General features: G+C 36.4%; 1 protein-coding gene across 2 annotated transcripts in view; it reads left to right on the top strand.

The window, feature by feature from the left end:
- The window catches only part of LRBA (LPS responsive beige-like anchor protein), a 423,660-nt gene that overhangs the window by 147,477 nt on the left and 263,176 nt on the right, over window positions 1–13,007 (top strand). For both annotated transcript variants that reach the window (XM_086746251.1, XM_086746250.1), the window contains exon 36: window positions 2,989–3,097. In XM_086746251.1, the coding sequence (XP_086602377.1) occupies window positions 2,989–3,097 (109 nt within the window). The remainder of the gene's footprint in view (window positions 1–2,988; window positions 3,098–13,007) is intronic.

Here is a 13,007-nt window from a genome sequence, read left to right as displayed (position 1 = left end):
GGGTGACAGAAGTGACAACTGATCTGTAGGAGACCAAACTCTCTCTGATACTCAAAAGCTATTTATTTTTACTAGGTACACATCTAGTCTGTTTTGGGAATGTTGTTCCTATGTGAAGGAATGTAGTTCTTTGCTTTGTTTGGAATACATCCATCATCTCTGCAAATGCATAGTAAGTGCCAGTGTACAGTCAGGCATGTACTGGGCTGCTTACTGGTTACATTTAGTAGATAAAAAGGAAAATGCATGTTGTAAATTGTTAAAAACAGTTACTATATGGGGTGCTTTCTTGAACAGATGAAAAGAAGTGTGACTTTTAGAGGATAACTAATGTTAGACTTAAAGTGGACCATTTAGAGGATAACTAGTATTTTTCGAAGTCTGATCAGGTTAGCAGAAAGTATTGATATTGACAAACTCAACTAACGTAATGGAATACTGTCTAACTGCATTAGATGTAAATTGTAATACGTGATATGGTAATACATGAGTATTTATGATCCCCATATTTTTTAGACAGTTCTTAGTTTAGTAAAAAATGTTTATTTTAAATACTTATGTGACAGATTTGAATGTGCTGCTGAGGATCTTGGAGAAAGAGGAGCATCAAATGCTCGGAGTCTGCCCAGACGATGAAATTGGTTATGCAAAGTTTCTTATTGCTGGTTTATTAGTAGGGATTTATTTTTATCTGAATATTATTGTAAATTATTACAGACAGAGGTTTGGGATTTATTTTTGCAGTGTATGAGCAATGCCACCTTAACTAGTTTATTTTCCCAATCTTTTCGAAGCCATGGAAAGTTATGAAATTGAAATTACAGTATTGCAGCAACGTTGGTTCTGCAGGTTTTTGAAAGTTTGTCCCTAGTACGTGCAGATAAATTGGCCAAATTGTACGTTTGTGGATAAACAGCTACTTCCATTCTGAAAGTGACTAAAAATAGAAAAAAGAAAAAAAAAATTAAGTGTGGTTCTAAAACAGTGGCTTCTGGACAAACCTCCTCAAACAGAAGGTGAAGTCATGCTTCAAATAGTGAACTGCACGTATTTCTTTTTTCAATACTTCATCCATAGCGAGACAGTAATCCCCGCTGTCTTAGCTGGTTTGTGATCACATGGCCTCATTTAGCTGCAGTTTTCCCAGCCTTGTAGTGCGAGAGGCAGTGAACAAAGAGCTTCGGGTCTTGTTCTGCCTCTGGATTTCTTCTCAGGCCAACCGCATCCTGGGCTGCATCAAGAGGAGCGTGGCCAGCAGGTCGAGGGAGGTGATTCTGCCCCTCTACTCTGCCCTGGTGAGACCCCACCTGGAGTACTGCGTCCAGTTCTGGAGTCCCCAACACAAGAAAGACATGGACCAGTTGGAAAGGGTCCAGAGGAGGGCCACAAAGATGATAAAAGGGCTGGAGCACCTCTCTTATGAGGACAGGCTGAGAGAGTTGGGGCTGTTCAGCCTGGAGAAGAGGAGGCTCTGGGGAGACCTGATAGCGGTCTTCCAATACCTCAAGGGGGCCTACAGGAAAGATGGGGAGAAGCTGTTCAGTAGGGCCTGTTGTGATAGAACAAGGGGTAATGGGTTTAAATTAGAAGGAGGTAGGTTTAGATTAGATATGAGAAAAAAATTTTTTACAATGAGAGTTGTAGAGCACTGGAACAGGTTGCCCAGAAAGGTGGTGGAGGCCCCATCTCTGGAAACGTTCAAGGCCAGGCTGGATGAGGCTCTGAGCAACCTGATCTAGTCAGGGATGTCCCTGCTTCTTGCAGGGGGGTTGGACTAGATGACCGTTGAAGGTCCCTTCCAACTCTAACTATTCTATGATTCTATGATTCATTGGAGTAGGCTCATGACCTGCAGGCATAGTACAAGCATGGAATTCTGAGTAGTATGAGAAAAGAGACAGCAGGACACTGATTATCATATTGTCAAACATACAGATGGAGACAGGTGAAGCTTTCCTTCAGGTAAAGAAGTTCTAGGGGATAAAATTAACATTGTATACATTAGAAGGCATCCTGCATAATATGTTCTGTCTTTTTAAAGAAAGGCTCTCAGTAGACTCTGAACTTGTTGAAATGTACTTGAGCTTATATGTGCAAGGCAAACAAGTGATTTTATGTTCTACTACTCTTTTCTGCATTAACAGCTGAAAACTTTAAAAAAAAAAAAGCATGCTTTAATAACAGATATCTTGAAAAGCTAACCAGTAGAGCATGTAATAGATTTATCTGGGGTATCTTTGAGTGATGCTGTGGAAATGTGCACCTTCTAAAACAGAGTAGCTGCTGTATAGCAGTTTTAACTTTATGAATCCCAATGTAACTAATTAAAAAGGAAATGTTTTTAGTAACAATATGTGAACTCACGGAATAATTGGGTTGTAATTCAGTCTGTCAGCTCTACTGCCATTCATAAACTCAGGGTTTATGAAGGCCTCAGAAATCTCAGATTAAATTACAGCTTTATTCTGTACATAGCCTGGAACAGTGTATATCTTAGCATTTCATTTGTGAGACTGAGGATGTTTTATAATCCTGAAAATATTACTTAAATGTATACTTACCATAAAATTCCAATTTTACATTTGGAGAAAAAAAAGCTATACTTCAGTGCAATTCCCAATTTTTTATTTAGACTTTACATCAGTTACGTTAGGGCTTTCACTGTGGATGTTTATATGCATAAACTGCTTACTTTTCATTATCTTGTGTGCATGTGAAAGATTTTCTTACATATCTGTATTTCAGGTAAAACAAATTACTGTCTAGAGTGTTTACATTTTGTTTAACACTTAGTTTGGTTTTCTTTTGAAATACAGTTTTACTAGTTGCCAGAAAATAACCCTTCAACCTTATTTATACAATTTTCTTAACACAATCAAGTCAGTTATGGACCAGAGCTCAAAATATTTGTGTATATGCTGTATTTACAGTATTGTATTTTACAACTTCATTCTCTCAAGGAAGTTCTTAAATATTCTCTCTCCTCAGGTTGCTGAGTCAAACCATGAAGGACCATTTGGTAAGAGTGGCTAATGAAGCAGAATTTATCTTGAGCAGACAGAGAGCAGAGGATATTAACCGCCATGCTGAATTTGAGGTAAGAAATGAAATCTTTTTGAAAAAAAAACAAAACACCAAAACATAACAAGCCCACTGTGTTTGAGGATCCAGTGTGAGATACAGACTTTGCAGGCACAGGAGATTCCATCCTGAAAGGTGCTTTTCAATCGTAAGGTGTTTTGGTAGTTTGCCACTAACTTTGATTGAAAAACAGGCTGTGCAGAGCAGCTCAGAACTTGTCAGAATGTGCAAACCATAGTTTGTGGGGAGGGAATTTTATCATACCAAGGCTGCTCTTTTCCATGAAGCAAATATCACTGTATGTGTTAAAGCTGCTTAGCGTCACAGTCAAGATATAACTCTGAAAAAACCTATCTTACAGAAGATAAATGATAACAGCCTGTTAAGTGCAAAGCAAGAAATTACTTTTTTTTTCTTTTTGTTTTACTTAATCCATCTCTGAAACCATTTTTCTTGTGTTTTACATGCCTCAATGTAGTTTTGTTGTATCTTTATATTTTCATCCCACTTAAGTGATTCTAAAGTGAATTAATAGTCTTTGTTTTTATAGACTTGTAATAAAAATACAAGCCTTTTTTCTGAATCACTTTAGTCATACCTCCAATTTTGTATCTCAGTTATATCAGGTATCTCCTTTCTCTGTGCTTTAATTATTGTGTTGTTTAAATGAAAACTCACTAAATTCACTAATATTCTGCTTAAAGAGTACTTAGTCTTTCTTCTGACATGTGATACCACTTGTGGTTTTGTTTTTAAAATGAAGCATTAAGAGATTGAAGGCACATTTGTGCTTAACGTGTTTCTAAACTGTTTTTCTCTTAAATCTTTACTTGCAAAAATACTCCCCAAAGATGAAAGCATATTTGTCTTAGACAGTGCTTATGTTCTAAAGGTCATCTGTGTTGGCCTCAGAATTCAAGCTGTGCGTTGTTTAATAACATATCTGCACTTCATCTAGAACTAGTTACCCCCTCCTGCAATCAGAGATGTTGGAAGATATCTACAGTACCATTTTGCAATGGTGAAATAGCAGACGTGTTTCATTTATTACATCAAGGGTTTGGCGACAGTCCTGTGGAGATGAAAAGTGCATCTTTTTACTTCGTTGCCTGATAATCATTGGAGAGGGACATGCTTGACATCTTTTCCTCTGGATTTATGCAGAAGCTGTGTGTATGACATAGCCCATTTTTTTTTTTCTTAAGGTGCAAACTATTCACAAAGGTGTGCGTGTGTGTGGGAAATCTGTGAAGTAAAGGGTTCTGTCGTGTAAATACAGGCTATCAATGAATACAGGTTGCTCAGTGACAACTTCACTGTTAGCCTTATTTCAGTCTCAAGATACCTTTTATGATGTCTGGAAGAAATTTACACAGAGCATCAACTTACATCTTTAACATAGCTCTGAGTTTTGCTATGACAGCTCTCCAGGATAAGACTTGGCTGATACTTTTTAAAGTTGATGCTATTTTGAATCTTTGCTATCTCAGTATGATGGCTCAAGGGGTTTAACTCATCAGGTTGAACTCAAACAGAAACTAGTGTACTAAAATAGCAGCACTCTGTTTATCAAGTTTAGTTTTGTTACTATGTTGGAGCAGAAGTAGCATCACTTCTGCAGATGGGCAAATTGAGGATATACAACTACTGGATTCTACCAAATGCTTAAATAACAAACCTAGTGTCTCATGAAGTTAGCCTTACTGATGTCTGTGGAAGACTTCAGTCAGTGTTATGTTTCTTTTGTGGAAGGGAGAACCATTAGTCACATACATTTGAATTTGCCGGTATCACATTGTCGTAGAACAGGACACACATCAACAATCAGAAATTCCTCTGTACTGCGTTCTGTTCATCCATGGTATGGTCTGGTTTTCACACATCCTGTCAAGTGTGCTTGACTTGTTTTAGCACAATGATACCTTTTAGCCATGGTGTTCCTCATAGCCTTTTAAAGTGGTGCTGCAGTCTATAGAAAACTTGCCATTCTTCTGTTGTGCCCAGAAATGGATCTGTCACTTGACTAGACTGGAGCCATTCTGTCACTTAATGGGAATGAATATGTGCTGTATTGGGCTGCTGGCATGCTGTGTATTGAAATTGGTAGGTATGTTTCCATTGTATGAATGGATGTCGATGTTGATGCCTGTGTTTTGGTCCTAACACTCTTGTCGTGACACAGAGGCATGTGACAGGAAGGACTCGCAAATAAGAGAAAAAGGACTTTCAAAGCAATTGAGGCAGCCTTTGATCTGGTTCATTTCTCCAGCTTGAGGACCTGTAAGGAAGCAGAGTAGCAGATGATGAGCCCTAAGCTAAAAATTGTTTTGGCTAGCCTGACTGGTGTGGTTTGGTCACTTGCATGCGCTCATTTCCTTGATTTGCTGCTTCATTTTCCATCTCTTCTTGAGAAATGAATTGTACTGAAGATCATAGTCTTCCAGTCATGAGAGATTCTGCTTGATTAGTCCATTGAATGCAATATCCTATCTGCCGTGGCATATGTCCAGAAAAGAGCACTTGTACAAGGAAGCTATACTTTAATAAATTGTCTTATCATTTAGAGATCTGCAGCCCAGAGACTCCCCTAACCAGAGGTCCTGTCTTTAATAAATAGTATTGTGATTTTTCTGCTGTGAATTTTGTCCAATTCCTTTTAAAATTTGATGTAAATATTTTGCAGCAATAATGTCCTAAAAGAGGAATTTCCCTGCTGTGATAGTTGAAGAAAGTGATCGGATCCTGTGTACAACAAAACGATTAAACAATTTCTTGGAAAATAGTGCAATCCTGTAACATTTAGCCCTGGAGAATGGTATATGCATATGTGATTCTGATCAGATTTAAAAGCATTTTGTGATTGTGGTAGTTACTAGTTGCAACTTTTTTTAAAAAAATGATTGGTACGAGCATGTGTGGTTCCAATCAGAAGCAAACTTTGCCACCTGAGCTATGGGGAGAAAGGACGCGAGGCTTGTTGTTGACTAAGGGATAGAGATCCAGAGACAGATGAGAAATGCGGCAAGAACAATTACCTATTTTTCATTTTTATTCAGACTTGCAATTCTGGTGTTTCAGGTCACATATTAAATATTCCATGATAACATTGGGTCAGCAAAAATCCAACCATCAAATTTATTTTTAAAGATATCTAGTATGTTTACTGCTATTTGGTTTTAATTCTCCAGTTTCTAAAAATTGTAACAAAGATGAACCTTGTAGTATGTGTTAGATTTTGACAGGTTTGCACCATGCTGCAAGGCAAAATAGTCTTATAAAGTTTTCTGTAGAACACTCTTTTTTTTTTTTTTTCTTTTTTTTTCCTTTTCTTTTTTTTTAATTTGAAATGTAAGGGCAGTTTTTAAATAAAAGGCAAAATATTTTGTCATTATTTAAAAGTGAAGTCTGGTATTTGGAGCATGTAGAAGCAGGAGAAAGCAATGGGAAATTTAGATAAGCTTCATAACAAAGTTCTGTAGTTATATATTACTGTGTAGTACTTGGTTATAAATGGGGTAAGGGTGGTCATTGTAAGAGGAAGGACAAACCTAGAAAAATAGGAAATACTAGGAAAGGCACTGCTGTGCTGAGCACCTGCACTGTAGAAATGTTATGCCAGAAATTATTTGTCATGTGACATTTTAAGAGTTGCACAGGGTCCAGAGGGGAAGGTAGCACTCCTATTTGGTTCTTAATTCATTGCAAGTACAGGACAAATGTTTTCCTTACAGAAACAGATTGAGAAGTGTCCACCTGTCAATTCTTTCACAGCCAGGAGAAGCAGCAGCAAATGTGACACATGTTCATTTGGCTGCATAAGGTCTGATTGGGCCTTTCTTTGCTCTGTCTCCATGTGATGGAGCCCCACATTGGTCAGAACACTGAGAGGAAAGTGTCTATATCCTTGCCATGAAGTAGGATGACCAAAAGCACAGGAAGAGTCTCTAAAGCAAGGATGGAGTTTTTTGCATACTGTTCCAGTTTATGCTGTATCTTTAGGTATGCAGGAAACTCTGAGTGCCTGGATGAGATAGGTTTAAATTAAAAGTATTTGAAAAGTAATCTTCTCTCTCCTCCCTATGTCTTTCAAGGCAATTCTCTCTCTTTCAGAAACTTCAAATAGATTGTCTTGATCAGCAGCAAAATCTGCGCATCCACTTCTTCTGTGTCTGGTGGCAAGAACGGCATCTGTCATCTTAGCTTGTCTATTTTTCTTTCCTCCTTTTTGTCTGGAGTCTCTGTCTCCGTGTGTGTTGCAGACCCTTCCTTTGCCTCTGCAGTCCTGCACTCCAGAAGCTTCTTCAAACTGGAGGTGCTTAGCTTCCCTCACAAAAGATGCAATCTCCCACCCTCTCTGGAGGACTCTACCTTACAACTCAGCAGGCTGGACAAAGGCAAACCAGTTGTCCTCTTTGGTGCCTGGCCACTCTTTTTTTTTTTTTTTTTTTTTTTTTTTTTTTAATAGGAGATAATATAAGTAACCTAACAAAATGTGAGCAAACCAGTTATGCTGTATTTCTTCTAAGCTGGTATTGAAAAAAAAGACAGAAAAAAATTGCTTTGGAGGTGAGATTTTTTCTGTGGCTGAATGCAGTCGAAGTTCAACCTTTTTATTTCCTATTTTTTTTCTGATCCTTTCTTCACCTATGTTTTCACTGTTACCTCTATAAGGAGCTACATCTATGAATATAGACGTATGGGGAGGTCAGAGGGAGACCCAAGACATACTTACCCATTTTACAATGTGATTAAGCCTCAAAGAAACCTGGTGAAACAATATTCCACTCATGTTTCCAGCGAGGTGGCAGTGAAGCACATGTTTATACAGTGAATATGGAAATGTGAGCATTCCTAACATAACTTATAACACAACTTTAAATTTTGCCCAGTGTCCCTGGGATTTATATGCACAGGTCTCTTAGGCATTTTTCTAAATCTCCCCCTGGGTGTTTGGTAGAGCTGAAAATCCTGAAGAAGAACCTTTCTGCCTGAATTCCAACAACTAATTTCATGATACCACCTAGACTGCTTTCTAGAAATGACCTTGAAAAATGGGGTGATTCACACTGTGTCTTAGATTATGTGCGCAGACTGCTGTGGAGTCAGGCCTATGAGAATAATTGGATTTGGTGTGAGGAGGGGGAGGGAATTTTGTGCTCTAATTGACTTTATTTTGTAATTTATGACAGGAGTGCCCGTTGTCTTGGATATGCATCCTGTCTTATATAAATCTCTTCATGTATTTGTGTGTGAATATACATATTTATAGAGTTCAAAATATGTAAACCTGCAGTGTTTTAGGCCTGGACTGTTCAAGCATCACAGTGTTTCATCTTTTTAGCTTAGGTTTAATTTGCTATTGGATGGCACTACTGGATTTTGACTAGAAATCTGTGATACTGTATCTCAATGCTTGGGTAAAGTATTTTTGATGAATATTCTTCCAGCAACATGGAGAGTTTTTGACTGGAAGATTCACATGAAGGAACAGGAAAATGGGGGAAAAGCTACTGTATAGAACCACTCATGTTGCACGCCGTGCATGTGTGTAGAGGAGCAATGGACAGGGCAACACAATGATTTTCAGAAAACTTTCTAGAACAGATGAGAAAGTTTCTTCATTCTGAGTCTGTGAGGAAAACAGACACTTTAGTAATTTTTTCAGTGAAATGTAACTGCTACTGTAATTTAGAAGCTAACTTGTCTCTTTGAAGTGTCTTTTTTAAAAGATTGTGTGGTGTCATTCCCTTGAATTTTTAATCTTTTTTTTTTTTTTTCAAATACTGATTATCCGTAGAAATATAAAGTGCTGACATTCTTGTTATTGGCTGTTTCTGTTGATTAACTGAAAATTTCACATGACTTTCCCTTTGCATTTGTTATAAATCATGCTAGGCAGCTAACTTCTCTGCATGATTTCTCTTCAATAATTAAATCTAGCATTTCCAGCTGCTGTAAAATTTGTTGCCCTTTTCTGTTCAGTTATGTTTTTTCATGCGGAAGACCTGGACTTCCTCGTGGTTTTAATTCTTATTCAGTATCAGTTTATAGGCTGTGTGTAATAAACTGAATGTTTTACTTCATGGCACATGCTGAGAAATGAATCTTAAAGTTAATGCAAGTATTGCCTTGACAAGATGCAAGGCTAGGCAAGTGTTCTAGTAGTGACTTGCATGTAGCTATTTGCTTTTTGTTTCCTTGGCAGAAAACAAAATTCAGTGGTTCTATTGATTGATAATCTTATGTATTCTGCACCTTATTCCCTTTTGTCTACTAAGCATTAAATGTTAGAAGATGTTATTTGTATCAGAGGAAGTAACTAAAAAGTACAGCAAATCAGTTGTGGCAGAATACCCGTAAGTCAAAGAGAATGTTTGAGAGCACTTGAAAGAAATATGAAAAGGTATTTGGTGTCTTTGTAGTTTCTGTAGGTAATTATTACTTCTATATATTACAAACAGTTACTGTGGGAAAGAAAGTTTTAATCCTTAACTGGGTCCTTATTCTCCATGTAATTTTCTAGGGTTTTTAATAAAAACTACTTTATTGTAGAACTTGTGCATCAAATAATCTTTCTGTGACTCTTTCAACATCCTTTTGTATGAAGTGTTATTCAACACACTTAATGACAATGACCTTATTTATTAGAACAAAAGATTTCGGAATGCTTTCAATGGGTGTTCTGTCTAGTAGTGTGGGTTATCAGCAATAGATCTTTGCAGAACATATGAAGATAATAGGTAGTGCAAGTTGAAGGCATCGTGTAGTAATGTAACCAAAAGTTATAGTGCATACGATTGCAAAAATGTATGTGGCAACAGAAAGGAAGTCAGATGTACCCTCGCAGAAAAATAGAGCTTTACGTATTTTATTATGAGTGGGCTTGACTCTCTCTCAAATTTAGATTTTTAAATAAACGCTGCCCTTTGCATTGGGCAGGTTAGGCATTGTAGCACCATCTGTCGGTAGAAAGAAGAAAAATGTTGACTTTAATTTCGATACAGATTTTTTTTTAAGTATTAGAAACTCTTCAACAGAGTGCAGAGCATGGGAGAATTCCTCCACCCCCCCCGATTGGAGGATTAGCCAGTTTTGTTCTGCTGCAATATGTTGACAAGTCCAAAATTGGAAAATCAAATTTCTCATACACCTGAGGTGGCAATTTTTAGGATTCATTGACTTGTGTGAAGCAAAGGGTACTGAAATGAGAAGTTCATTTTCCATTTGAATATTTTAACATTTCCCCTGCTCTCTGGGAACTGTTTGGATTAAGTATTGCCTGATTATCAAAGAAGGACTGAAAAATTGTGGTTTCTCTTTCACTGTGCTTTAATAAGCAATGGGAGGAGAAGGAATGAAAACTTGCACTTGAATGCTGAGACTTTTTTTGTTAAAGCTCAATTTTAAATGAAAATACATTACAGAGGTATGTCTAAGAGCTATCAAAGATATAATAATGTTGTTTCAGAAGCAACTTAAAAGAAAATTTGTTTTAGAACTACTCTCGTATAGACTTCTCTGAGGAAACAAGTAATTTTATGTTCATTATCATTTTGGAGAATATTTTTGGCAAATTGAGACAAACTGTGTGAAGAATTAAATCTATTAAGTATCAACATTATTGTACTTTTCAAATAATATTGACTGTGGAAATGAAATAAATTCATAACTGTGGCTGTTTCATACACACAAAAATCTATTCTCATTTTTCTAATGCTAATGAAGTTTATTACTTTATAATTAATGCCTAGTGTTTAGCAATAATTTGTTGAGACTTTTCCACATTTTTTTAGTCTATGCTATGTCTCATTTACATACTAAGTGTAATTTGAAAAAAAAAATCCAGGAATGTCATGAAGATATGAGTCTTTTCTGCAGTGTTTTACAATGTTAGCTGTATGGGATTTTATCTTTTTATGGCCTTTTTTCTCTCCTTTTACATATTTAACACATCTACTTATTCTTTACTTCCTGTGAACAATAAGCTTTCCTTTGTTTTGAAACTTCTTACCCCCTCTTGTAAGTACTGTTACACCTGATTATTTTCACTGGAGATTATCAATGAGCTTAATTAATATATTCTCCCTGGCTCTGTAAGTCTTAGCTCCTCTGCTAGAGGTGGTAGGGATCACAATTTAGTTAAAGATTTGCAGTTCTCTATATGAGTTTCACCTATTGCTTTATCTCCCAATCACTGTATTAGCATTTCTTGTGTTTGATTTTTGTTTTTACTACCTTGAATTACTTAGAGCTATCAGCAAAATTTGACACCTCTTCCACTCTCCAGTCATTTTTAAATACATTTAATAACACGGTGGCATTCAATTGGTGATTTTGCTCCACTTTGAAGAGCAACTGTTCTTTTAAAAATTTTTCTTTGTTTTAATCAATGTTTATCAACATAAGGATGTTCCTATATGCCCTACCACAGCCTCTCTTTCTTTAAATATCTTTTTGGCGTTCAAACAGTGGACTTTACAAACTGGATCTTTCTTTTCTGTCTCTCTGGTGACTTGTTGAAAGAAATCTAATGAATTATGACTTCCCTTTACAAAACAATTATGATTCTTGCCCATGTGTTTATTCCATTGTTTGCTTTTTGCTTTAAACACAGCTACCAAATTGCCTTTTATAAATTGCAGACTTACTGCCGTGTAGTTCCCTGCTGTTCCTTTGGGATGTCTTTCTTCTGGCACTGAGGCAGTTTGAACAAGAACACTATAGGTAATGGCTTAGCTGCATTCGTTCCTGAGTTCTTCTAGATCACCTGAGCCAATACTGTCTGATCCTAGCAGTTGGTCACTTGTCCATTTTCTTTTATTGCTTCTTTCTTTCTTTTTTTTTATAACTTCTCTGCTACTACTTCTCTGTGGTGGTCTTATGTTCCAAGAGCTCTTTTCATCCTTTGATCTTCTATTAGCTCTACAGAGATACCTTAACGGGCTTACTGCTCCTGATTTTTTGAAAAATAATTTATTGCTGCCTTTTATGTCTTTATGCAAGTAAGTGTTTCTCGGACTTTTTTGGCCTGCTTCATTCTGTTTTTAAAACTAACGTACCATAGTTGACATATTTTTCTGTTTTCCTTCTTTGAACAGACTTCTGTGATTCTTGAAGAATGCCATTTTCTTACAGCCTTCTTTCTCTGCAGTTTAACCATTCTATCTTTTTTGATCTTTTAAAAAGTCTTTTGATGGATGGCATACGTTTCCTTTGAACGCCTAATATTGTCTCTTTTAATACAGTTTCTGTGTTGTCTGTAAAAACATTTTCCATGTTTTGCTGCATCTTTTTATGCTTATAACAGGAAAAGTAAGCTATCTAACTAAGAAATTTCTTGCTTTGAATTAGATGTTCGCATTAGAAATGTTGTTTCCCTCACCTATTCATGAAAAATAAATCAGCAGTGTTTATCTTGTTTATTATTAATGTACCAACTTTTGTGGTAGCTCATGCCAGACAGTGATTCTAAAATACTCTTGACTGAAGTAATACACTGTATGCAGAGTGTAAATTTCTAGCATTAACAAAGCAAATATCCTATTATAAAATTCCTATCCAAAGATAGCTTGCATTACTTATGTACCTTTTCAACAACAGTCTTGGGAGTTGTTCAGCTTTGGAGAAAAAACACTGGTGAGAGTACACATCTCTCCTGTGTGCTTTATTATAGATTAGTTTGATCTAAATGAGAAAGACATATTAAAACAATTCTGATATTGGTACTGACAAGGTCAGAAAAGATCTTCAGGGTCTGAATACCTGAAGGTGCTTTTTCTCACTGTTCCAGCTGATAGGTTGGACTTAAATATTCTGTTCAATTGTAAACATTTTCTAATTTATTTATACTTGCATTCAGCATATATTCACTGGTCTTTTTTCTTCAGTTTTTCTTACTTTTGTTTTTTAAATCTATTTATTTATCA

Source organism: Chlamydotis macqueenii, chromosome 4 (assembly GCF_036417535.1).
Source record: "Chlamydotis macqueenii isolate bChlMac1 chromosome 4, bChlMac1.mat, whole genome shotgun sequence".
NCBI classification, from domain to species: Eukaryota; Metazoa; Chordata; class Aves; order Otidiformes; family Otididae; genus Chlamydotis; species Chlamydotis macqueenii.
Note: the sequence above shows the minus strand (reverse complement) of the source record. Positions and strands in the feature narration are given on the sequence as shown.